Source organism: Scyliorhinus torazame, chromosome 7 (genome assembly GCF_047496885.1).
Source record: "Scyliorhinus torazame isolate Kashiwa2021f chromosome 7, sScyTor2.1, whole genome shotgun sequence".
In the NCBI taxonomy this organism is placed as follows: domain Eukaryota; kingdom Metazoa; phylum Chordata; class Chondrichthyes; order Carcharhiniformes; family Scyliorhinidae; genus Scyliorhinus; species Scyliorhinus torazame.
The window spans coordinates 782,967-807,875 of NC_092713.1; the positions used below are offsets into that span (position 1 = coordinate 782,967).

General features: G+C 54.0%; 1 protein-coding gene across 1 annotated transcript in view; it reads left to right on the forward strand.

Annotated features, from left to right (window-relative positions):
• The window catches only part of LOC140426003 (mitochondrial adenyl nucleotide antiporter SLC25A24-A-like), a 114,470-nt gene that overhangs the window by 44,023 nt on the left and 45,538 nt on the right, over window positions 1-24,909 (forward strand). The window contains exon 4 of the mRNA XM_072510272.1: window positions 6,887-6,998. Within this exon, the coding sequence (XP_072366373.1) occupies window positions 6,887-6,998 (112 nt within the window). The remainder of the gene's footprint in view (window positions 1-6,886; window positions 6,999-24,909) is intronic.

A 24,909-nucleotide genomic window follows, 5' to 3' on the forward strand; every position in this document is an offset into this window, starting at 1 on the left:
AGGGGTGGTCGTTTACCTCTCTTTGTGTCAGCTCCTGCTGGCGCCGAAAGGTCTGGGTCGGCTTTGTGTGTCTATTTTGTATCAATTGTTCCCGGGGATGGCTGATTAATATGCAGAAGGCTGGGGTGTTGTTATGTTGATGGCTGCGGGTATCGATTCGGTCTGGCTTCCCCAGAGGCGAATCCACTGTTTTACCTGCAGCTGTCTGTTTGAGTCCTGGTGGCTGATTTTCCCATCAGCCTCTTTCGTTCGCCATTTTAAATCGGGGTTTGGCCATTCTAATCTGGAGTTAGCCATTTTACATGGCTACAGAGCATCACAGAGACGTGGCTGTAAGGGGATCAGGGCTGGGATCTAAATATCCAAGGATATATGTCCTATCGAAAGGACAGGCAGATGGGCAAAGGGGGCGGGGTTGCATTGTTAGTAAGGAATGAAGTTAAATCGATAGCAAGGAGCGATATAGGATCAGAAGGCATAGAATCTCTGTGGGTAGAGTTGAGGAATCGCAAAAGAAAAAAGACCCTGATGGGAGTTATGTACAGGCCCCCGAGCAGGAGTCAGGATGTGGGGCAGAACTGCACTGACCCACTTTTCACATAAAATGCCTGATGCCTTAGCTCCACCCGGCAACAGCATCATCTTACTCAGCTGAAATCTAATTAATTCCGCAGGGAATCCCTTGAATCAAAACAAAATTCCATTCGCCCAACTTTTTACAATACTTTAATTGCACGTGACTCCCAAAATATACTTGCCTTTCAAACTATCTGGAAAGGAATAATTTGATTAGAGATAGTCACCAGGGTTTTGTGAAGGGTAGGTCGTGCCTCACAAACCTTATTGAGTTGTTTGAGAAGGTGACCAAACAGGTGGATGAGGGTAAAGCAGTTGATGTGTATATGGATTTCAGTAAAGCGTTTGATAAGGTTCCCCATGATAGGCTACTGCAGAAAACACGGAGGCATGGGATTCAGGGTGATTTAGCAGTTTGGATCAGAGATTGGCTAGCTGGAAGAAGACAAAGGGCGGTGGTTGATGGGAAATGTTCAGCCTGGAGTCCAGTTACTAGTGGTGTACCACAAGGATCTGTTTTGGGGCCATTGCTGTTTGTCATTTTTATAAATGACCTGGAGGAGGGCGTAGAAGGATGGGTGAGTAAATTTGCAGATGACACTAAAGTCGGTGGAGTTGTGGACAGTGCGGACGGATGTTACAAGTTACAGAGGGACATAGATAAGCTGCAGCGCTGGGCTGAGAGGTGGCAAATGGAGTTTAATGCAGAAAAGTGTGAGGTGATTCATTTTGGAAGGAATAACAGGAAGAGAGTACTGGGCTAATGGTAAGATTCTTGGCAGTGTGGATGAGCAGAGAGATCTCAGTGTCCATGTACATAGATCCCTGAAAGTTGCCACCCAGATTGAGAGGGTTGTTAAGAAGGCGTACGGTGTATAGCTTTTATTGGTGGAGGGATTGAGTTTCGGAGCCATGAGGTCATGATGCAGCTGTATAAAACTCTGGTGCGGCCACATTTGGAGTATTGCGTGCAATTCTGGTCACCACATTGTACAAAGGATGTGGAAGCGTTGGAAAGGGTGCAGAGGAGATTTACCAGAATGTTGCCTGGTATGGAGGGAAGATCTTATGAGGAAAGGCTGAGGGACTTGAGGCTGTTTTCGTTAGAGAGAAGAAGGTTAAGAGGTGACTTAATTGAGGCAGACAAGATGATCAGAGGATTGGATAGGGTGGACAGTGAGAGCCTTTTTCCTCGGATGGTGATGTCTAGCACGAGGGGACATAGCTTTGAATTGAGGGGAGATAGATATAAGACAGATGTCAGAGGTAGGTTCTTTACTCAGAGAGTAGTAAGGGTGTGGAATGCCCTGCCTGCAACTGTAGTGGACTCGCCAACACTAAGGGCATTCGAATGGTCATTGGATAGACATATGGACGATAAGGGAATAGTGTAGATGGGCTTTAGAGTCTAAATGGGGTTTAGAGTTTCACAGGTCGGCGCAACATCGAGGGCCAAAGGGCCTGTACTGCGCTGTAATGTCCTATGTTCTAACTAGGATTTATTTTAAAACATGACTGCAGCAGTTAAACACACTAACCCAGGCTTTGAGCACCAAATACATACAATACAATATCTCAGAGATTTCCACAATCATCACAGAAGATTGGATCACTGGAAAATGAGGCTGGAGATGTAGTAATAGGGAACAAAGAAATAGCAGAGGAACTGAATCGGTATCTGCATCAGTCTTCACGGGGGAAGACCCCAGTGGCACACCACAACTTCAGGAAAGTCCGGGGCAGAGGTGAGTGAAGTGGCCAACCCTGAGGAGAAGGTTCTGAGGAAACTGAAAGGTCTGAAGGTGGATAAATCACCTGGATCAGATGGACTATACCCCAGGGTCCTGAAGGAGATCGCTGAGGCATTGGTTCAGAGGTTCACAAGAATGATCCCTGGAATGAAGAGCCCTGGAATGAAGAGCTTGTTGTATGATGAACGGTTGAGGACTCTGGGTGTTTACTCGTTGGAGTTTAGAAGGATGAGGGGGGATCTTATTGAACCTTACAGGATACTGCGAGGCCTGGATAGAGTGGATGTGGAGAGGATGTTTCCACTTGTAGGAAAAACTAGAACCTGAGGGCACAGCCTCAGACTAAAGGAACAAAACAGACGAGGAGGAATTTCTTCAGCCAGAGGGTGGTGAATCTGTGGAACACTTTATCGCAGAAGGCTGTTAGGGGTTACTGAGTATAAGAATTGGCAAGTCATGTTGCAGCTGTATAGAACCTTAGTTAGGCCACACTTGGAGTATAGTGTTCAATTCTGGTCGCCACACTACCAGAAGGATGTGGAGGCTTTAGAGAGGGTGCAGAAGAGATTTACCAGAATGTTGCCTGGTATGGAGGGCATAAGCTATGAGGAGCGATTGAATAAACTCGGTTTGTTCTCACTGGAACGAAGGAGGTTGAGGGGCGACCTGATAGAGGTATACAAAATTATGAGGGGCATAGACAGAGTGGATAGTCAGAGGCTTTTCCCCAGGGTAGAGGGGTCAATTACTAGGGGGCATAGGTTTAAGGTGAGAGGGGCAAAGTTTAGAGTAGATGTACGAGGCAAGTTTTTTACGCAGAGGGTAGTGGGTGCCTGGAACTCACTACCGGAGGAGGTAGTGGAGGCAGGGACGATAGGGACATTTAAGGGGCATCTTGACAAATATATGAATAGGATGGGAATAGAAGGATACGGACCCAGGAAGTGTAGAAGATTGTAGTTTAGTCGGGCAGTATGGTCGGCACGGGCTTGGAGGGCCGAAGGGCCTGTTCCTGTGCTGTACATTTCTTTGTTCTTTGTTTGTTGTTGTTGTTATGGGGAGAAGGCAGGAGAATGGTGATGAGAAAATATCAGCCATGAATGAATGGCAGAGCAGACTCGATGGGCCGAGTGGCCTAATCCTGCACTGTGCACGATCTCGGGTATTCACGATCCGTTAATGGGCTAGAACTAGAGCAATTCCAATGAAAAATGATGTCCGATTAGCCGGGGTCAGGATTGGCACTGGAGTGGCTGACAAGCTGCAGTCGCATATAAGCACCCCACTCCCCACGCACACACTCCCCGCACACACTACCCGCACACACTCCGCTCCGCACACACTCCCCGCACACACTCCGCTCCGCACACACTCCCCACACACACACTCCCCACACACACACACACTCCCCACACACACACTCCCCACACACACACTCCCCACACACACACTCCCCGCACACACTCCCCACACACACACTCCCCACACACACACTCCCCGCACACACACTCCCCACACACACACTCCCCACACACACACTCCCCACACACACACTCCCCGCACACACTCCCCGCACACACTCCCCACACACACACTCCCCACACACACACTCCCCACACACACACTCCCCGCACACACACTCCCCGCACACACACTCCCCGCACACACACTCCCCGCACACACACTCCGCTCCGCACACACTCCGCTCCCCACACACTCCGCCCCACACACACTCCGCCCCACACACACTCCGCCCCACACACACACTCCCCACATACACATTCCCCGCACACACTCCCCACACACACACTCCCCGCACACACACTCCCCGCACACACACTCCCCGCACACACACTCCCCGCACACACACTCCCCACACACACAGTCCCCGCACACACTCCGCTCCGCACACACTCCGCTCCCCACACACTCCGCCCCACACACACTCCGCCCCACACACACTCCGCCCCACACACACACTCCCCACATACACATTCCCCGCACACACTCCCCACACACACACTCCCCGCACACACTCCGCTCCGCACACACTCCGCTCCGCACACACTCCGCTCCGCGCACATCGAGACTCTAGTCGAGGTGGCGGGGAAACCCCCTGCAGCTCGCTCTGGCCACACCCCCGCAGTTCCAGATGTGCCGTAACCAGCAGATATGCCGTACGATCGCCCTGCTCAGCGTGACGAGCCTGTTCTGGCAGGTCCTCGAATGACGGGCACTGCGGGTACACACGAGGCCGAATTCAGCGCCTCCTTCCCACCTCCTCCTTGGCCTGTTGGGTAGCCGGCTCTCCTGTTCCTCTGGGACAGCCTCCACAGCTGCAGGGTCCTCCCTGAGCAGCTCCTGCTCGCACAGCCTCAGTGCATCCCCCAGGGCTGCGGCGGCCAGGATGGTGGCTTGCATTCCGATAGCAATTGTCTGCAGGGGATGAAAAGCAGACTGTTAGCATGGTGCGTAACCCCCATGTCCAACCCGGTCCACCGAGCTACACTGTGGCCCCAGCCTGCCCTGCAGCCCCTGCCCCCGCATGTCCCCCTCCTCCCACATCCCCAACCCCACCCCACGGCCATTCCCCCTCGCACTCTGCCATCCGTACCGTACCCTTGCCCCCATTGGTGGCCGGCACGGTGGGGGCCTCTGGGCCAGCACCTGTCCCTGCTGTCAGTGGCACCAGTGGCTGGCGCTACCCATGGCAGGAATACACTCTGCGGCTCCCGTCGGGGGCCCTCCTGTAGGGGCTTACATGGGTGTTGCCCTTGGATGGGCCATGTGATGCCTTGCGGATGGGTGGTGCCCATTTGTGCATTGGCGGGGGGGGCGGGTTGGTGGGGTGGAGGGAGATTTGGGGGGGGGGCACCCACACGGCCGGTGTTGCTCTATACGCCCACGGGCGACGGTGGGCAGTCAGTGGGGTGGGCAGCAAGATGGCTACTTGCAGGCTGCGGCAATGGCAGTCCGGTCCCCGGGGTCACCCCAACACCACAGCCCTATCCCTATAGGCTGACGTGCGATTCTCCGCCCAATCGCATTTCCTGAATCCGGCGTCAGCTGACTGAGAATCCCACCCATGTATTTGGCGGATTTGCAAGTAGTGATTGTTTCTTTTTACATCCCAACAGATGAAGTAGGGGCAGGAGGAGGACATTCGGCCCCTCGAGTCAGTGCCATTCAATAAGATCATGGCTGATTTGATTGTAACCTAGGGCAGCGCGGTAGCACAGTGGTTAGCACTGTTGCTTCACAGCGCCATGGTCCCAGGTTCAATTCCTGGTCACTGTCTGTGCGGAGTCTGCACGTTCTCCCCGTGTCTGCGTCGGTTTCCTCCGGGTGCTCCGGTTTCCTCCCACAAGTCACAAAAGACGTGCTGTGAGGTAATTTGGACATTCTGAATTCCCCCTCTGTGTACACGAACAGGTGGAGTGTGGCGACTAGGGGATTTTCACAGTAACTTCATTGCAGTGTTAATGTAAGCCTACTTGTGACTATAAAGATTATTATTATTATTGTGTACGAGATTACACAGGTTTTGTTGCACATTCCTCGCTCCTAATTTATGGCCATTCAGATAATAGTCTCCCTTCTTATTTTTGCCAATATCACTGAATCCCCAACATCCTGGGGTCGCCATTGACCAGAAACCGAACTGAACCAGCCCCATTCACACTGTGGCGACACGAGCAGGTCAGAGGCTGGGAATTCTGCGGCGAGTAACTCACCTCCTGACTTTCCAACGCTTGTCCACCATCTACAAGGCACAAGTTAAGAATGGACTAGTCTCCATTTGCCTGGATGAGTGCAGCTCCAACAGCAGGAAACTCAACAGCATACAAGGCAAAGAAGCCTGCTTGATTTGTCCCCTTGCCAACCCTTTAAATTCACTCCCTCCACCACCGATGCACAGAAGCAGCCAAGTGCTGTACATCTGGCGGGTGGTGCAACAATTGACCCAGGCTCCTGTGACAGCACCTCCCAAACCTGCAACCTCCACAATGACAAAGGACAATGCTGACATTTCCATCAGAAAACTACGAGCTGTATGTTCCAATCCATGCTAGGGGCTGGTTTAGCACAGTGGGCTAAATCGCTGGCTTGTAATACAGAACAATGCCAGCAGCGCGGGTTCAATTCCCGTACCAGTCTCCCCGAACAGGCGCCGGAATTTGGTAACTTCATTGAAGCCGACTCGTGACAATAAGCGATTATTATTATTATGCCACACACCATCCTGACTTGGAAATATAGCTGCCATTCATTCACTGCCACTGGCTCAAAGTCCTGAAACTCCCTTCCTAATAGCACTGTGGGTGGACCTACACCACATGGAATTCAATGGTCAACACCGCCTTCTCAAGGGTATTATAGATGGACCATCAATGCTGGACTCGCCAGCGATGGTCACATTCCATTCATGAATAATTTTAAAAATATTTCTAGAGGTTAATGCAACCAGGTTTAGTCAGTATATTATTGTCTGCAAGGAGATGGAGAATGTGGTGGACAGTTTCACCTCTAACCCGTATTGTTTGCTCTCCTTGGTACAGTATGGATGAAGACAGGACGATGACGGTGGACTGGAACGAATGGCGGGATCACTTCCTGTTTAATCCAGCAACGGACCTGCAGCAAATCATCCACTTCTGGAAACACTCAACGGTGAGCAGTGGGAAATTGTATTTCATATTTATAAACTGAGAGTACATCAAATCAGGAATCACCGTCAAATCAGGAATCACCGTCAAATCACTCTGGGTAGCAAAATTAATCGAAACACCCAGGGAGAATTTTACGTGTGCCCGCACAACCCAGGTGTGGGTCGCGAAGGTCGGCCGGGAAGGTCAGCGGCCTGGGTCCGGCCGAAACATGGGTCCTGGGGAAAAAAGTTGAATTGTGAAAATTCCTGACCACTCTGCTCCAATCCCTTTCAGCCCATCGGGTTTGGGGAATTTTGCCACTTTTCGCCTCTTAAAAGTTTCTCACTTTTAGCCACTTGGAATGAACTGACTTCATTTTCTCACATCCATGTGTTGTACCCTCACGTGGTTTTTTATTTCATAGAATCATAGAAGTTTACAGCATGGAAACAGGCCCTTCGGCCCAACCAGTCCATGCCGCCCAGTTTTTACCATTAAGCTAGTCCCAGTTGCCCGCACTTGGCCCATAACCCTCTATACCCATCTTACCCATGTAACTATCTAAATGCTTTTTAAAAGACACAATTGTACCCGCCTCTACTACTACCTCTGGCAGCCCATTCCAGACACTCACTACCCTCTGAGTGAAGAAATTGCCCCTCTGGGCCCTTCTGAATCTCTCCCCTCTCACCTTAAACCTATGCCCTCTAGTTTTAGACTCCCCTACCTTTGGGAAAAGATGTTGACTATCTACCTTATCTATGCCCCTCATTATTTTATCGACCTCTATCAGATCACCCCTAAGCCTCCTACGCTCCAGGGAAAAAAGTCCTAGTCTATCCAGCCTCTCCTTATAACTCAAACCATCAAGTCCCGGCAACATCCTAGTAAATCTTTTCTGCACTCTTTCTAGTTTAATAATATCCTTTCTATAATAGGGTGACCAGAACTGCACACAGTATTCCAAGTGTGGCCGTACCAATGTCTTGATGCACTTTAAGACTTCCAGCACCTCCTCCTCTGTAATATGCACACTTCTCAAGACATCACTATTTATTTCCCTTAGTTTCCTAACATCCATGCCTTTCTCCACCGTGAATACCGATGAGAAATATTCATTCAGGATCTCACCCAACTCTTGTGGCTCTGCACATAGATGTCCTTGTTGATCCTTAAGAGGCCCTACTCTGTCCCTCGTTACTCTTTTTCCCTTTATGTATCTGTAGAAGCTCTTTGGATTCTCCTTTGCATTATTTGCCAATGCAATTTCATGTCCCCTTTTTGCCCTCCTGATTTCCCTCTTAACTCTATTTCGACAATCTCTATACTCTTCAAGGGATCCACTTGATCCCAGTTGTTTATGTACGTCATATGCCTCCTTTTTTTTGACCAGAGTCTCAATATCTCGAGTCATCCAGGGTTCCCTTCTTCTACCAGCCTTGCCCTTCACTCTAAAGGGAATGTGCTTACCCTGAACCCTGGTTAACACATTTTTAAAAGCCTCCCATTTACCAGCCGTCCCTTTGCCTGCCAACAGTCTCCCCCAATCTACCTCTGAAAGTTCCTGTCTGATACCATCAAAATTGGCCTTGCCCCAATTAAGAATTTTAACTCTTGGGCCAGACCTATCATTCTCCATAGCTATCTTAAAACTAAAGGAGTTATGATCACTTGTCCCAAAGTGATCCCTCACTAACACTTCTGTCACTTGCCCTTCCTTATTTCCCAAGACGAGGTCAAGTTTTGCCCCCTCTCTAGTCGGTCCATCCACATACTGAATGAGAAATTCCTCCTGAATACACTCAACAAATTTCCCTCCATCCAAGCCCCTAATGCTATGGCTATCCCAGTCAATGTTGGGAAAGTTAAAGTCCCCTACTATTACCACCCTATTTTCTTGCAGCTATCTGTAATCTCCTTACTGTGTCCCCGCACACCGGCCTGCTCACTGTGGAACAACTTCCCCAACAGTTGGAATCCCCAATTTAAACCCACCTTTCTATCTACCCCCCCCACCCCCTGTTCCTTGCCCCCCCCGTGCCTCTGCATGCGGCTGGCCCCGGCCCTCTCAGACTATTACAGCCTTTGTATTATCTCCAGATTTGCAAATGATACAAAGTTGGGTGGGAGGGTGAGCTGTGAGGAGGATGCAGAGATGCTTCAGTGGGATTTGGACAGGCTGAGTGAGTGGGCGCATACATGGCAGCTGCAGTATAATGTGGATAAATGTGAGGTTATCCGCCTCAGTAGCAAAAATAGGAAATCATATTATTATTGAATGAGTGTAAATTGAGAGAGGCGGATACTCAGTGAGACCTTGGTGTCCTCGTGCATCAGTCGCTGAAAGTAATCGCGCAGGTGCAGCAGGCAGTAAAGAAGGCAAATGGTATGTTGGCCTTCATAGCGAGAGGATTTGAGTATAGGAATAGGGATGTTTTACTGCAATTGTACAGGGCATTGGTGACGCTGCACCTGGAGTATTGTGGGCAGTTTTGGTGTCCTTATCTGAGGAAGGATGTTCTTGCTCTGGAGGGAGTGCAGCGAAGGTTTACCAGGCTGATTCCTGGGATGGCGGGACTGTCATATGAGGAGACACTAAATCATAGAACATAGAACATAGAAAATACAGCACAGAACGGGCAGCACGGTAGCCTTGTGGATAGCACAATTGCTTCACAGCTCCAGGGTCCCAGGTTCGATTCTGGCTTGGGTCACTGTCTGTGCAGAGTCTGCACATCCTCCCCGTGTGTGCGTGGGTTTCCTCCGGGTGCTCCGGTTTCCTCCCACAGTCCAAAGATGTGCAGGTTAGGTGGATTGGCTGTGATAAATTGCCCTTAGCGTCCAAAATTGCCCTTAGTGTTGGGTGGGGTTACTGGGTTATGGGGATAGGGTGGAGGTGTTGACCTTGGGTAGGGTGCTCTTTCCAAGAGCCGGTGCAGACTCGATGGGCTGAATGGCCTCCTTCTGCTCTGTAAATTCTATGATAATCTATGAAACAGGCCCTTCGGCCCACGATGTTGTGCCGAACCTTTGTCCTAGATTAATCATAGATTATCATTGAATTTACAGTGCAGAAGGAGGCCATTCGGCCCCCTGAGTCTGCACCGGCTCTTGGAAAGAGCACCCTACCCAAACTCAACACCTCCACCCAACACCAAGGGCAAATTTGGACACTAAGGGCAATTTATCATGGCCAATCCACCTACCCTGCACATCTTTGGACTGTGGGAGGAAACCGGAGCACCCGGAGGAAACCCACGCAGACACGGGGAGGATGTGCAGACTCCGCACAGACAGTGACCCAAGCCGGAATCGAACCTGGGACCTTGGAGCTGTGAAGCAATTGTGCTATCCACAATGCTACCGTGCTGCCCTTAAGAACAAATAAATCTACACTATATCATTTTACCGTAATCCATGTACCTATCCAATAGTAGCTTGAAGGTCCCTAATGTTTCCGACTCAACTACTTCCACAGGCAGTGCATTCCATGCCCCCACTACTCTCTGGGTAAAGAACCTACCTCTGATATCCCTCCTATATCTTCCACCTTTCACCTTAAATTTATGTCCCCTTGTAATGGTTTGTTCCACCCGGGGAAAAAGTCTCTGACTGTCTACTCTATCTATTCCCCTGATCATCTTATAAACCTCTATCAAGTCGCCCCTCATCCTTCTCCGTTCTAATGAGAAAAGGCCTAGCACCCTCAACCTTTCCTCGTAAGACCTACTCTCCATTCCAGGCAACATCCTGGTAAATCTTCTTTGCACCTTTTCCAGAGCTTCCACATCCTTCCTAAAATGAGGTGACCAGAACTGTACACAGTTCTCCAAATGTGGCCTTATCAAAGTTTTGTACAGCTGCATCATCACCTCACGGCTCTTAAATTCAATCCCTCTGTTAATGAACGCGAGCACACCACAGACCTTCTTCACAGCTCTATCCACTTGAGTGGCAACTTTCAAAGATGTATGAACATAGACCCCAAGATCTCTCTGCTCCTCCACATTGCCAAGAACTCTACCGTTAACCCTGTATTCAGCATTCATATTTGTCCTTCCAAAATGGACAACCTCACACTTTTCAGGGTTAAACTCCATCTGCCACTTCTCAGCCCAGCTCTGCATCCTATCTATGTCTCTTTGCAGCCGACAACAGCCCTCCTTACTATCCACAACTCCACCAATCTTCGTATCGTCTGCAAATTTACTGACCCACCCTTCAACTCCCTCATCCAAGTCATCAATGAAAATCACAAAGAGCAGAGGACCCAGAACTGATCCCTGCGGTACGCCACTGGTAACTGGGATCCAGGCTGAATATTTGCCATCCACCACCACTCTCTGACTTCTATCGGTTAGCCAGTTCGTTATCCAACTGGCCAAATTTCCCACTATCCCATGCAAAGAAGAACAAAGAACAAAGAACAAAGAAATGTACAGCACAAGAACAGGCCCTTCGGCCCTCCAAGCCCGTGCCGACCATACTGCCCGACTAAACTACAATCTTCTACACATCCTGGGTCCGTATCCTTCTATTCCCATCCTATTCATATATTTGTCAAGATGCCCCTTAAATGTCCCTATCGTCCCTGCTTCCACTACCTCCTCCAGTAGCGAGTTCCAGGCACCCACTACCCTCTGCGTAAAAAACTTGCCTCGTACATCTACTCTAAACCTTGCCCCCCTCACATTAAACCTGTGCCCCCTAGTAATTGACCCCTCTACCCTGGGGAAAAGCCTCTGACTATCCACTCTGTCTATGCCCCTCATAATTTTGTATACCTCTATCAGGTCTCCCCTCAACCTCCTTCGTTCCAGTGAGAACAAACCGAGTTTATTCAACCGCTCCTCATAGCTAATGCTCTCCATACCAGGCAACATTCTGGTAAATCTCTTCTGCACCCTCTCTAAAGCCTCCACATCCTTCTGGTAGTGTGGCGACCAGAATTGAACACTATACTCCAAGTGTGGCCTAACTAAGGTTCTATGCAGCTGCAACATGACTTGCCAATTCTTATACTCAATGCCCCGGCCAATGAAGGCAAGCATGCCGTATGCCTTCTTGACTACCTTCTCCACCTGTGTAGCCCCTTTCAGTGATCTGTGGACCTGTACTCCTAGATCTCTTTGACTTTCAATACTCTTGAGGGTTCTACCATTCACTGTATATTCCCTACCTGCATTAGACCTTCCAAAATGCATTACCTCACATTTGTCCGGATTAAACTCCATCTGCCATCTCTCCGCCCAAGTCTCCAGACAATCTAAATCCTGCTGTATCCTCCGACAGTCCTCATCGCTATCCGCAATTCCACCAACCTTTGTGTCATCTGCAAACTTACTAATCAGACCAGTTACATTTTCCTCAAAATCATTTATATATACTACAAAGAGCAAAGGTCCCAGCACTGATCCCTGTGGAACACCACTGGTCACAGCCCTCTAATTAGAAAAGCATCCCTCCATTGCTACTCTCTGCCTTCTATGGCCTAGCCAGTTCTGTATCCACCTTGCCAGCTCACCCCTGATCCCGTGTGACTTCACCTTTTGTAATAGTCTACCATGAGGGACCTTGTCAAAAGCCTTACTGAAGTCCATATAGACAACATCTACTGCCCTACCTGCATCAATAATCTTAGTGACCTCCTCGAAAAACTCTATCAAGTTAGTTAGACACGACCTCCCCTTCACAAAACCGTGCTGCCTCTCACGTCCATTTGCTTCCAAATGGGAGTAGATCCTGTCTCGAAGAATTCTCTCCAGTAATTTCCCTACCACTGAAGTAAGGCTCACCGGCCTGTAGTTCCCGGGATTATCCTTGCTACCCTTCTTAAACAGAGGAACAACATTGGCTATTCTCCAGTCCTCCGGGACATCCCCTGAAGACAGTGAGGATCCAAAGATTTCTGTCAAGGCCTCAGCAATTTCCTCTCCAGCCTCCTTCAGTATTCTGGGGTAGATCCCATCAGGCCCTGGGGACTTATCTACCTTAATATTTTTTAAGACACCCAACACCTCGTCTTTTTGGATCACAATGTGACCCAGGCTATCTACACCCCCTTCTCCAGACTCAACATCTACCAATTCCTTCGCTTTGGTGAATACTGAGGCAAAGTATTCATTTCGTACCTCGCCCATTTCCTCTGGCTCCACACATAGATTCCCTTGCCTATCCTTCAGTGGGCCAACCCTTTCCCTGGCTACCCTCTTGCTTTTTATGTACGTGTAAAAAGCCTTGGGATTTTCCTTAACCCTATTTGCCAATGACATTTCGTGACCCCTTCTAGCCCTCCTGACTCCTTGCTTAAGTTCCTTCCTACTTTCCTTATATTCCACGCAGGCTTCGTCTGTTCCCAGCCTTTTAGCCCTGACAAATGCCTCCTTTTTCTTTTTGACGAGGCCTACAATATCACTCGTCATCCAAGGTTCCCGAAAATTGCCGTATTTATCTTTCTTCCTCGCAGGAACATGCCGGTCCTGTATTCCTTTCAACTGCCACTTGAAAGCCTCCCACATGTCAGATGTTGATTTGCCCTCAAACATCCGCCCCCAATCTATGTTCTTCAGTTCCCGCCTAATATTGTTATAATTAGCCTTCCCCCAATTTAGCACATTCATCCTCGGACCACTCTTATCCTTGTCCACCAGTACTTTAAAACTTACTGAATTGTGGTCACTGTTACCGAAATGCTCCCCTACTGAAACATCTACCACCTGGCCGGGCTCATTCCCCAATACCAGGTCCAGTACCGCCCCTTCCCTAGTTGGACTGTCTACATATTGTTTTAAGAAGCCCTCCTGGATGCTCCTTACAAACTCCGCCCCGTCTAAGCCCCTGGCACTAAGTGAGTCCCAGTCAATATTGGGGAAGTTGAAGTCTCCCATCACCACAACCCTGTTGTTTTTACTCTTTTCCAAAATCTGTCTACCTATCTGCTCCTCTATCTCCCGCTGGCTGTTGGGAGGCCTGTAGTATACCCCCAACATTGTGACTGCACCCTTCTTATTCCTGATCTCTACCCATATAACCTCACTGCCCTCTGAGGTGTCCTCTCGCAGTACCGCTGTGATATTCTCCCGAACAAGTAGCGCAACTCCGCCTCCCCTTTTACATCCCCCTCTATCCTGCCTGAAACATCTAAATCCTGGAACGTTTAGCTGCCAATCCTGCCCTTCCCTCAACCAGGTCTCTGTAATGGCAACAACATCATAGTTCCAAGTACTAATCCAAGCTCTAAGTTCATCTGCCTTACCCGTAATGCTCCTTGCATTAAAACATATGCCCTTCAGGCCACCAGACCCGCTGTGTTCAGCAACTTCTCCCTGTCTGCTCTGCCTCAGAGCCACACTGTCCCTATTCCCTAGTTCTCCCTCAATGCTCTCACCTTCTGACCTTTTGCTCCCGTGCCCACCCCCCTGCCATACTAGTTCAAACCCTCCCGTGTGACACTAGCAAACCTCGCGGCCAGGATATTTATGCCTCTCCGGTTTAGATGCAACCCGTCCTTCTTATACAGGTCACACCTGCCCCGGAAGAGCTCCCAGTGGTCCAGATAATGGAAACCCTCCCTCCTACACCAGCTGTTTAGCCACGTGTTTAGCTGCTCTATCTTCCTATTTCTGGCCTCACTGGCACGTGGCACAGGGAGTAATCCCGAGATTACAACCCTCGAGGTCCTGTCTTTTAACTTTCTGCCTAGCCCCCTGAACTCCTGCTGCAGGACCTCATGCCCCTTCCTGCCTATGTCGTTAGTACCAATATGTACAACGACCTCTGCCTGTTTGCCCTCCCCCTTCAGGATGCCCTCTACCCGTTCGGAGACATCCTGGACCCTGGCACCAGGGAGGCAACATACCATCCTGGAGTCTCTTTCACGTCCACAGAAGCGCCTATCTGTGCCCCTGACTATAGAGTCCCCTATTACTATTACTCTTCTGCGCTTTGACCCTCCCTTCTGAACATCAGAGCCAGCCGTGGTGCCACTGCTCTGGCTGCTGCTGTTTTCCCCTGATAGGCTATCCCCCCCGACAGTATCCAAAGGGGTATATCTGTTCGAGAGGGGGACAACCACAGGGGATTCCTGCACTGACTGCCTGCCCTTTCTGGTGGTCACCCATTTCTCTGCCTGCACCTTGGGTGTGACCACATTTACATAACTGCGATCTATGACGCTTTCCGCCACCTGCATGCTCCTAAGTGCATCCAATTGCTGCTCCAACCGAACCATGCGGTCTGTGAGGAGCTCCAGTTGGGTGCACTTTCTGCAGAAGCCTACCATGGGGAACCTTATCAAATGCCTTACTAAAATCCATGTACACTAAATCCACTGCTTTACCTTCATCCACATGCTTGGTCACCTCCTCAAAGAATTCAATAAGATTTGTAAGGCAAGACCTACCCCTCACAAATCCGTGCTGATTATCCCTAATAAAGCAGTGTCTTTCCAGATGCTCAGGAATCCTATCCTTCAGTACCCTTTCCATTACTTTACCTACCACCGAAGTAAGACTAACTGGCCTGTAATTCCCAGGGTTATCCCAAGTCCCTTTTTTGAACACGGGCACAACATTCGCCACTCTCCAATCCCCTGGTACCACCCCTGTTGACAGTGAGGACAAAAAGATCATTGCCAACGGCTCTGCAATTTCATCTCTTGCTTCCCATAGAATCCTTGGATATATCCCGTCAGGCCCGGGGGACTTGTCTATCCTCAAGTTTTTCAAAATGCCCAACACATCTCCCTTCCTAACAAGTATTTCCTCGAGCTTACCAGTCTGTTTCACACTGTCCTCTCCAACAATATGGCCCCTCTCATTTGTAAATACAGAAGAAAAGTACTCGTTCAAGACCTCTCCCATCTCTTCAGACTCAATACACAATCTCCCGCTACTGTCCTTGATCGGACCTACCCTCGCTCTAGTCATTCTCATATTTCTCACATATGTGTAAAAGGCCTTGGGGGTTTTCCTTGATCCTACCCGCCAAAGATTGTTCATGCCCTCTCTTCGCTCTCCTAATCCCTTTCTTCAGTTCCCTCCTGGCTATCTTGTATCCCTCCAATGCCCTGTCTGAACCTTGTTTCCTCAGCCTTACATAAGTCTCCTTTTTCCTCTTAACAAGACATTCAACCTCTCTTGTCAACCATAGTTCCCTCACTCGACCATCTCTTCCCTGCCTGACAGGGACATACATATCAAGGACACGTAGTACCTGTTCCTTGAACAAGTTCCACATTTCACTTGTGTCCTTCCCTGACAGCCTATGTTCCCAACTTATGCACTTCAATTCTTGTCTGACAACATCGTATTTACCCTTCCCCCAATTGTAAATCTTGCCCTGTTGCACGCACCTATCCCTCTCCATTACTAAAGTGAAAGTCACAGAATTGTGGTCACTATCTCCAAAATGCTCCCCCACTAACAAATCTATCACTTGCCCTGGTTCATTACCCAGTACTAAATCCAATATTGCCCCTCTTCTGGTCGGACAATCTACATACTGTGTTAGAAAAGCTTCCTGGACACACTGCACAAACACCACCCCATCCAAACTATTTGATCTAAAGAGTTTCCACTCAATATTTGGGAAGTTAAAGTCACCCATGACTACTACCCTGTGACTTCTGCACCTTTCCAAAATCTGTTTCCCAATCTGTTCCTCCACATCTCTGCTACTATTGGGGGGCCTATAGAAAACTCCTAACAAGGTGACTGCTCCTTTCCTATTTCTGACTTCAACCCATACTACCTCATTAGGGTGATACTCCTCGAACTGCCTTTCTGCAGCTGTTATACTATCTCTAATTAACAATGCCACCCCCCCCACCTCTTTTACCACCCTCCCTAATCTTATTGAAACATCTATAACCAGGGACCTCCAACAACCATTTCTGCCCCTCTTCTATCCAAGTTTCCGTGATGGCCACCACATCGTAGTCCCAAGTACCGATCCATGCCTTAAGTTCACCCACCTTATTCCTGATGCTTCTTGCGTTGAAGTATACACACTTCAACCCATCTCCGTGCCTGCAAGTACTCTCCTTTGTCAGTGTTCCCTTCCCCACTGCCTCATTACACGCTTTGGCGTCCTGAATATCGGCTACCTTAGTTGCTGGACTACAAATCCGGTTCCCATTCCCCTGCCAAATTAGTTTAAACCCTCCCGAAGAGTACTAGAAAACCTCCCTCCCAGGATATTGGTGCCCCTCTGGTTCAGATGCAACCCGTCCTGCTTGTACAGGTCCCACCTTCCCCAGAATGCGCTCCAATTATCCAAATACCTGAAGCCCTCCCTCCTACACCATTCCTGCAGCCACGTGTTCAACTGCACTCTCTCCCTATTCCTAGCCTCGCTATCACGTGGCACCGGCAACAAGCCAGAGATGACAACTCTGTCTGTCCTGGCTTTTAACTTCCAGCCTAACTCCCTAAACTTGTTTATTACCTCCACACCCCTTTTCCTACCTATGTCGTTGGTACCAATGTGCACCACGACTTCTGGCTGCTCACCCTCCCCCTTAAGGATCCTGAAGACACGATCCGAGACATCCCTGACCCTGGCACCCGGGAGGCAACATACCTTCCGGGAGTCTCGCTCGCGACCACAGAATCACCTATCTATTCCCCTAACCATTGAATCTCCTACAACTATTGCTTTTCTATTCTCCCCCCTTCCCTTCTGAGCCCCAGAGCCAGACTCTGGAGGAGCATGCAACTGGCCTAGCCTCCATCCCCTCTTACCTGACAGAATATAGCTGCCGTGTGGACTAACTAGATCTCCGCCCTCCGACTCAGCTCCCAGTCAGCTACGCTTTCTGTAAACTCCTGGCTCTCTTCTCACTCTTTGCGGAAATGTCGGAAACAAAATGAAAGCAGCACCTTACTCCCTCCTCACCTAACTCCCTCAGTCACCAAACTCTTACTATAGCACTCAAAATGCACCAAATTCAGCACTCAGGATTATTGCTCCAGGGTCCCGGGTTCAATTGGGTCACTGTCTGTGCGGAGTCGGCACGTTCTCCCCGTGGCTGCGTGGGTTTCCTCCGGGTGCTCCGGTTTCCTCCCACAATCCAAAGACGTGCAGGTTAGGTGGATTGGCCGTGATAAATTGCCCTTAGTGTCCAAAGATTAGGTGGGGTTACGGGGATAGGGTGGAGGTGTGGGCTTAAACTTAAGTGGGGTGCTCTTTCCAAGGGCCGGTGCAGACTCGATGGGCCGAATGTAAATTCTATGATATTCATTGGACTTTAGAAGAGTGAGAGGGGATCTCATGGAACTTATAAAATTCTAACAGGATCGGACAGGGTAGATTCAGAAAGAATGTCCCCGATGATGGGGGAGTCCAGAACTAGGGGTCACAGTTTGAGGATAAGGGGTAAACCTTTTAGGACTGAGGTGAGGAGAAATGTCTTCACCCAGAGAGCGGTGAATCTGTGGAATTCTCTCCCACAGAAGGTAGTTGATGCCAAAACGTTGTGGAATTTCAAGAAGGAATTAGATATCGCTCTTGGGGTTAAAGGGATCGAGGGATATGGGGGGAAGGCGGCATCAGGGTATTGAACGTGATGATCAGCATTCATCATAATGAATGGCGGAACAGGCTCGAATGGCCATGAGACCATAGACCTAGGAGCAGAATTAGGCCACTCGGCCCATCGAGTCTGCTCCGCCATTCCATCATGGCTGATATTTTCTCATCCCCATTCTCCTGCCTTCTCCCCATAACCCCCGATCTCCTTATTAATCAAGAACCTATCTATCTCTGTCTTAAAGACACTCAGTGATTTGGCCTCCACAGCCTTCTGCGGCAAAGAGTTCCACAGATTCACCACCCTCTGGCTGAAGAAATTCCTCCTCTCTATTAATGGCCTCCTCCTGCTTATATTTTCTATGTATGTTTCTGTGTATCTTCAGCAAGAAGTACAGATCCCAACCAGCGTGGGCTAGCGCAGAGCGCTGGAGAGGATGGGGGGAGGCGAGGGAGGGAGTGGGAGGGGAGATGAGTCTTATGAAGCTGTAAGGTGTTGGAGGAAACAAGTGCAGTATTGCTGACACCCTGACCATCTTACTGGGCCGGTCAATTGGTCAGAACGTTCAACATTGGGCAATGGCACGAGCGGGGTCAGCAGGTCAGAGCAGGGTCAGTTAGCTGGAGCGGGGTCAGTGGGTCAGAGCAGGGTCAGTTAGCTGGAGCTGGGTCAGAGTGAGGTCAGCAGGGTCAGTTAGCTGGAGCAGGGTAAGTGGGTCAGAGCAGGGTCAGAGCAGGGTCAGTGGGTCAGAGCGGGGTTAGTGTATCAGAGCGGGGTTAGTGGGTCAGAGCGGGGTCAGTGGGTCAGAACCGGGTCAGTGTCAGAGCGGGGTCAGTGGGTCAGAGCTGGGTCAGCCAGAGCGGGGTCAATGGGTCAGAGCGGGGTCAGTGGGTCAGAGCGGGGTCAGTGGGTCGGAGCGGGGTCAGCGGGTCAGAGCGGGGTCAGAGCGGGGTCAGCGGGTCAGAGCGGGGTCAGTGGGTCAGAGCGGGGTCAGTGGGTCAGAGCGAGGTCAGTGGGTCGGAGCGGGGTCAGTGGGTCGGAACTGGGTCAGTGGGTCAGAGCGGGGTCAGTGGGTCAGAGCGGGGTCAGTGGGTCAGAGCGGGGTCAGTGGGTCAGAGCGGGGTCAGTGGGTCAGAGCGGGGTCAGTGGGTCAGAGTAGGGTCAGTGGGTCAGAGCGGGGTCAGTGGGTCAGTGCGGGGTCAGAGCTGGGACAGTTAGCCAGAGCAGGGTCAATGGGTCAGGCCGGGGTCAGTGGGTCGGAGCGGGGTCAGTGGGTCGGAGCGGGGTCAGTGGGTCGGAACGGGGTCAGTGGGTCAGAGCGGGGTCAGCCGGTCGGAGCAGGGTCAGCGGGTCAGAGTGGGGTCAGTGGGTCAGAGCGGGGTCAGTGGGTCAGAGCGGGGTCAGTGGGTCAGAGCGGGGTCAGCGGGTCGGAGCGGGGTCAACGGATAAGAGCGGGGTCAGCAGGTCAGAGCGGGGTCAGTGGGTCAGAGCGGGGTCAGTGGGTCAGTGCGGGGTCAGAGCTGGGACAGTTAGCCAGAGCAGGGTCAATGGGTCAGGCCGGGGTCAGTGGGTCGGAGCGGGGTCAGTGGGTCGGAGCGGGGTCAGTGGGTCGGAACGGGGTCAGTGGGTCAGAGCGGGGTCAGCCGGTCGGAGCGGGGTCAGCGGGTCAGAGTGGGGTCAGTGGGTCAGAGCGGGGTCAGTGGGTCAGAGCGGGGTCAGTGGGTCAGAGCGGGGTCAGTGGGTCAGAGCGGGGTCAGCGGGTCGGAGCGGGGTCAACGGGTCAGAGCGGGGTCAGCAGGTCAGAGCGGGGTCAGCGGGTCAGAGCGGGGTCAGGGGGTCAGAGCGGGGTCAGTGGGTCAGAGCGGGGTCAGTGGGTCAGAGCAGGGTCAGTGGGTCAGAGCAGAGTCAGTTGGTCAGAGCTGGGTCAGTTAGCTGGAGCGGGGTCAGAGCGGGGTCAGTGGGTCAGAGCGAGGTCAGTGGGTCGGAGCGGGGTCAGTGGGTCGGAGCGGGGTCAGCGGGTCGGAGCGGGGTCAGCGGGTCGGAGCGGGGTCAATGGGTCAGAGCGGGGTCAGTGGGTCAGAGCGGGGTCAGTGGGTCGGAGCGGGGTCAGTGGGTCGGAGCGGGGTCAGTGGGTCGGATCGGGATCAGCGGGTCAGAGCGGGGTCAGAGCGGGGTCAGTGGGTCAGAGCGGGGTCAGTGGGTCGGAGCAGGGTCAGTGGGTCAGAGCAGAGTCAGTTGGTCAGAGCTGGGTCAGTTAGCTGGAGCGGGGTCAGAGCGGGGTCAGTGGGTCAGAGCGAGGTCAGTGGGTCGGAGCGGGGTCAGTGGGTCGGAGCGGGGTCAGTGGGTCGGAGCGGGGTCAGTGGGTCGGAGCGGGGTCAGCGGGTCGGAGCGGGGTCAGCGGGTCGGAGCGGGGTCAGCGGGTCAGAGCGGGGTCAGTGGGTCAGAGCGGGGTCAGTGTGTCGGAGCGGGGTCAGTGTGTCGGAGCGGGGTCAGTGGGTCAGATCGGGATCAGCGGGTCAGAGCGGGGTCAGTGGGTCAGAGAAGGGTCAGTGGGTCAGAGCAGGGTCAGTGGGTCAGAGCGGGGTCAGAGCTGGGCCAGTTAGCTGGAGAGGGGTAAGTGGGTCAGAGCGGGGTCAGTTAGCTAGAGCAGGGTCAGTGAGTCAGGGCTGGGTCAGTTAGCTGGAGCGGGGTCAGTGGGTCGGAGCGGGGTCAGTGGGTCGGAGCGGGGTCAGTGGGTCGGAGCGGGGTCAGTGGGTCGGAGCGGGGGCAGTGGGTCGGAGCGGGGTCAGTGGGTCGGAGCGGGGTCAGTGGGTCGGAGCGGGGTCAGTGGGTCGGAGCGGGGTCAGTGGGTCGGAGCGGGGTCAGTGGGTCGGAGCGGGGTCAGCCGGTCAGAGCTGGATCAGCGGGTCAGAGCAGGGTCAGTGGGTCAGAGCAGGGCCAGTTGGTCAGAGCGGGGTCAGTGGGTCAGAGCTGGGTCAGTTAGCCGGAGCGGGGTCAGTGGGTCAGAGCGTGGTCAGTGGGTCAGAGCTGGGTCAGTTAGCTGGAGCGGGGTCAGTGGGTCAGAGCAGGGTCAGTGGGTCGGAGCGGGGTCAGCGGGTCGGAGCGGGGTCAGTGGGTCGGAGCGGGGGCAGTGGTTCGGAGCGGGGGCAGTGGTTCGGAGCGGGGTCAGTGGGTCGGAGCGGGGTCAGTGGGTCGGAGCGGGGTCAGTGGGTCGGAGCGGGGTCAGTGGGTCGGAGCGGGGTCAGTGGGTCGGAGCGGGGTCAGTGGGTCGGAGCGGGGTCAGTGGGTCGGAGCGGGGTCAGTGGGTCGGAGCGGGGTCAGTGGGTCGGAGCGGGGTCAGTGGGTCGGAGCGGGGTCAGCCGGTCAGAGCGGGGTCAGAGCAGGGTCAGTGTGTCAGAGCAGGGCCAGTTGGTCAGAGCGGGGTCAGTGGGTCAGAGCTGGGTCAGTTAGCCGGAGCGGGGTCAGTGGGTCAGAGCGGGGTCAGTGGGTCGGAGCGGGGGAAGTGGGTCGGAGCGGGGTCAGCGGGTCAGAGCGGGGTCAATGGGTCAGAGCGGGGTCAGTGGGTCAGAGCGGGGTCAGTGGGTCGGAGCGGGGTCAGTGGGTCGGAGCGGGGTCAGTGGGTCGGAGCGGGGTCAGCGGGTCGGAGCGGGGGCAGTGGGTCGGAGCGGGGGCAGTGGGTCGGAGCGGGGGCAGTAGGTCGGAGCGGGGGCAGTGGGTCGGAGCGGGGTCAGTGAGTCGGAGCGGGGCCAGTGGGTCGGAGTGGGGTCAGTGGGTCGGAGTGGGGTCAGCCGGTCAGAGCGGGGTCAGAGCAGGGTCAGTGGGTCAGAGCAGGGCCAGTTGGTCAGAGTGAGGTCAGTGGGTCAGAGCTGGGTCAGTTAGCCGGAGCGGGGTCAGTGGGTCAGAGCGGGGTCAGTGGGTCAGAGCGGGGTCAGTGGGTCGGAGCGGGGTCAGTGGGTCGGAGCGGGGTCAGTGGGTCGGAGCGGGGTCAGCGAGTCGGAGCGGGATCAGCGGGTCAGAGCGGGGTCAGAGCGGGGTCAGTGGGTCAGAGAAGGGTCAGTGGGTCAGAGCAGGGTCAGTGGGTCAGAGCGGGGTCAGAGCTGGGCCAGTTAGCTGGAGAGGGGTCAGTGGGTCAGAGCGGGGTCAGTTAGCTAGAGCACGGTCAGTGAGTCAGAGCGGGGTCAGTAAGCTGGAGCGGGGTCAGTGGGTCAGAGCGGGGTCAGTGGGTCAGAGCTGGGTCAGTTAGCTGGAGCGGGGTCAGTGGGTCAGAGCGGGGTCAGTGGGTCAAAGCGGGGTCAGTGGGTCAGAGCGGGGTCAGTGGGTCAGAGTGGGGCCAGTGGGTCGGAGCGGGGCCAGTGGGTCGGAGCGGGGCCAGCGGGTCGGAGCGGGGTCAGCGGGTCAGAGCGGGGTCAGCGGGTCAGAGCGGGGTCAGCGGGTCAGAGCGGGGTCCGCGGGTCAGAGCGGTGTCAGCGGGACAGAGTGGTGTCAGCGGGACAGAGCGGGGTCAGCGGGTCAGAGCGGGGTCAGAGCGGTGTCAGTGGGTCAGAGCCGGGTCAGTGTCAGTGGGTCAGAGCGGGGTCAGATCTGGGTCAGCCAGAGCGGGGTCAATTGGTCAGCGGGTTCAGTGGGTCAGAGCGGGTCAGTGGGTCAGAGCGGGGTCAGCGGGTCGGAGCGGGGTCAGCGGGTTAGAGCGGGGTAAGTGGGTCAGAGCGGGGTAATTGGGTCAGAGCGGGGTCAGTGGGTCGGAGCGGGGTCAGTGGGTCAGAGTGGGGTCAGTGGGTCAGAGCGGGGTCAGTGGGTCGGAGTGGGGTCAGCGGGTCAGAGTGGGGTCAGTGGGTCAGAGCGGGGTCAGAGCGGGGCCAGTGGGTCAAAGCTGGGTCAGTGGGTCAGAGCGGGGTCAGCGGGTCGGAGCGGGGTCAGCGGGTCGGAGCGGGGTCAGCGGGTCAGAGCGGGGTCAGCAGGTCAGAGCGGGGTCAGAGCAGGGTCAGTGGGTCAGAGCGGGGTCAGGGGGTCAGAGCGGGGTCAGTTGCTCAGAGCGGGGTCAGTGGGTCAGAGCAGGGTCAGTGGGTCAGAGCAGTCAGTTGGTCAGAGCTGGGTCAGTTAGCTGGAGCGGGGTCAGAGCGGGGTCAGTGGGTCGGAGCGAGGTCAGTGGGTCGGAGCGGGGTCAGTGGGTCGGAGCGGGGTCAGCGGGACGGAGCGCGGTCAGCGGGTCGGAGCGGGGTCAATGGGTCAGAGCTGGGTCAGAGCTGGGTCAGTGGGTCGGAGCGGGGTCAGTGGGTCGGAGCGGGGTCAGCGGGTCGGATTGGGATCAGCGGGTCAGAGCGGGGTCAGCGGGTCAGAGCGGGGTCAGTGGGTCAGAGAAGGGTCAGTGGGTCAGAGCAGGGTCAGTGGGTCAGAGCGGGGTCAGAGCTGGGTCAGTTAGCTGGAGCGGGGTCAGTGGGTCAGAGCGGGGTCAGTGGGTCGGAGCGGGGTCAGTGGGTCGGAGCGGGGTCAGTGTGTCGGAGCGGGGTCAGTGTGTCGGAGCGGGGGCAGTGGGTCGGAGCGGGGGCAGTGGGTCGGAGCGGGGTCAGTGGGTCGGAGCGGGGTCAGTGGGTCGGAGCGGGGTCAGTGGGTCGGAGCGGGGTCAGTGGGTCGGAGCGGGGTCAGTGGGTCGGAGCGGGGTCAGTGGGTCGGAGCGGGGTCAGCGGGTTGGAGCGGGGTCAGCCGGTCAGAGCTGGGTCAGCGGGTCAGAGCAGGGTCAGTGGGTCAGAGCAGGGCCAGTTGGTCAGAGCGGGGTCAGTGGGTCAGAGCTGGGTCAGTTAGCCGGAGCGGGGTCAGTGGGTCAGAGCGTGGTCAGTGGGTCAGAGCTGGGTCAGTTAGCTGGAGCGGGGTCAGTGGGTCAGAGCGGGGTCAGTGGGTCAGAGCGGGGTCAGCGGGTCGGAGCGGGGTCAGCGGGTTGGAGCGGGGTCAGTGGGTCGGAGCGGGGGCAGTGGGTCGGAGCGGGGGCAGTGGGTCGGAGCGGGGGCAGTGGGTCGGAGCGGGGGCAGTGGGTCGGAGCGGGGGCAGTGGGTCGGAGCGGGGGCAGTGGGTCGGAGCGGGGTCAGTGGGTCGGAGCGGGGTCAGTGTGTCGGAGCGGGGTCAGCGGGTCGGAGTGAGGTCAGCCGGTCAGAGCGGGGTCAGAGCAGGGTCAGTGTGTCAGAGCAGGGCCAGTTGGTCAGAGCGGGGTCAGTGGGTCAGAGCGGGGTCAGAGCAGGGTCAGTGTGTCAGAGCAGGGCCAGTTGGTCAGAGCGGGGTCAGTGGGTCGGAGCGGGGGCAGTGGGTCGGAGCGGGGTCAGTGGGTCGGAGCGGGGTCAGCGGGTCAGAGCGGGGTCAATGGGTCAGAGCGGGGTCAGTGGGTCGGAGCGGGGTCAGTGGGTCGGAGCGGGGT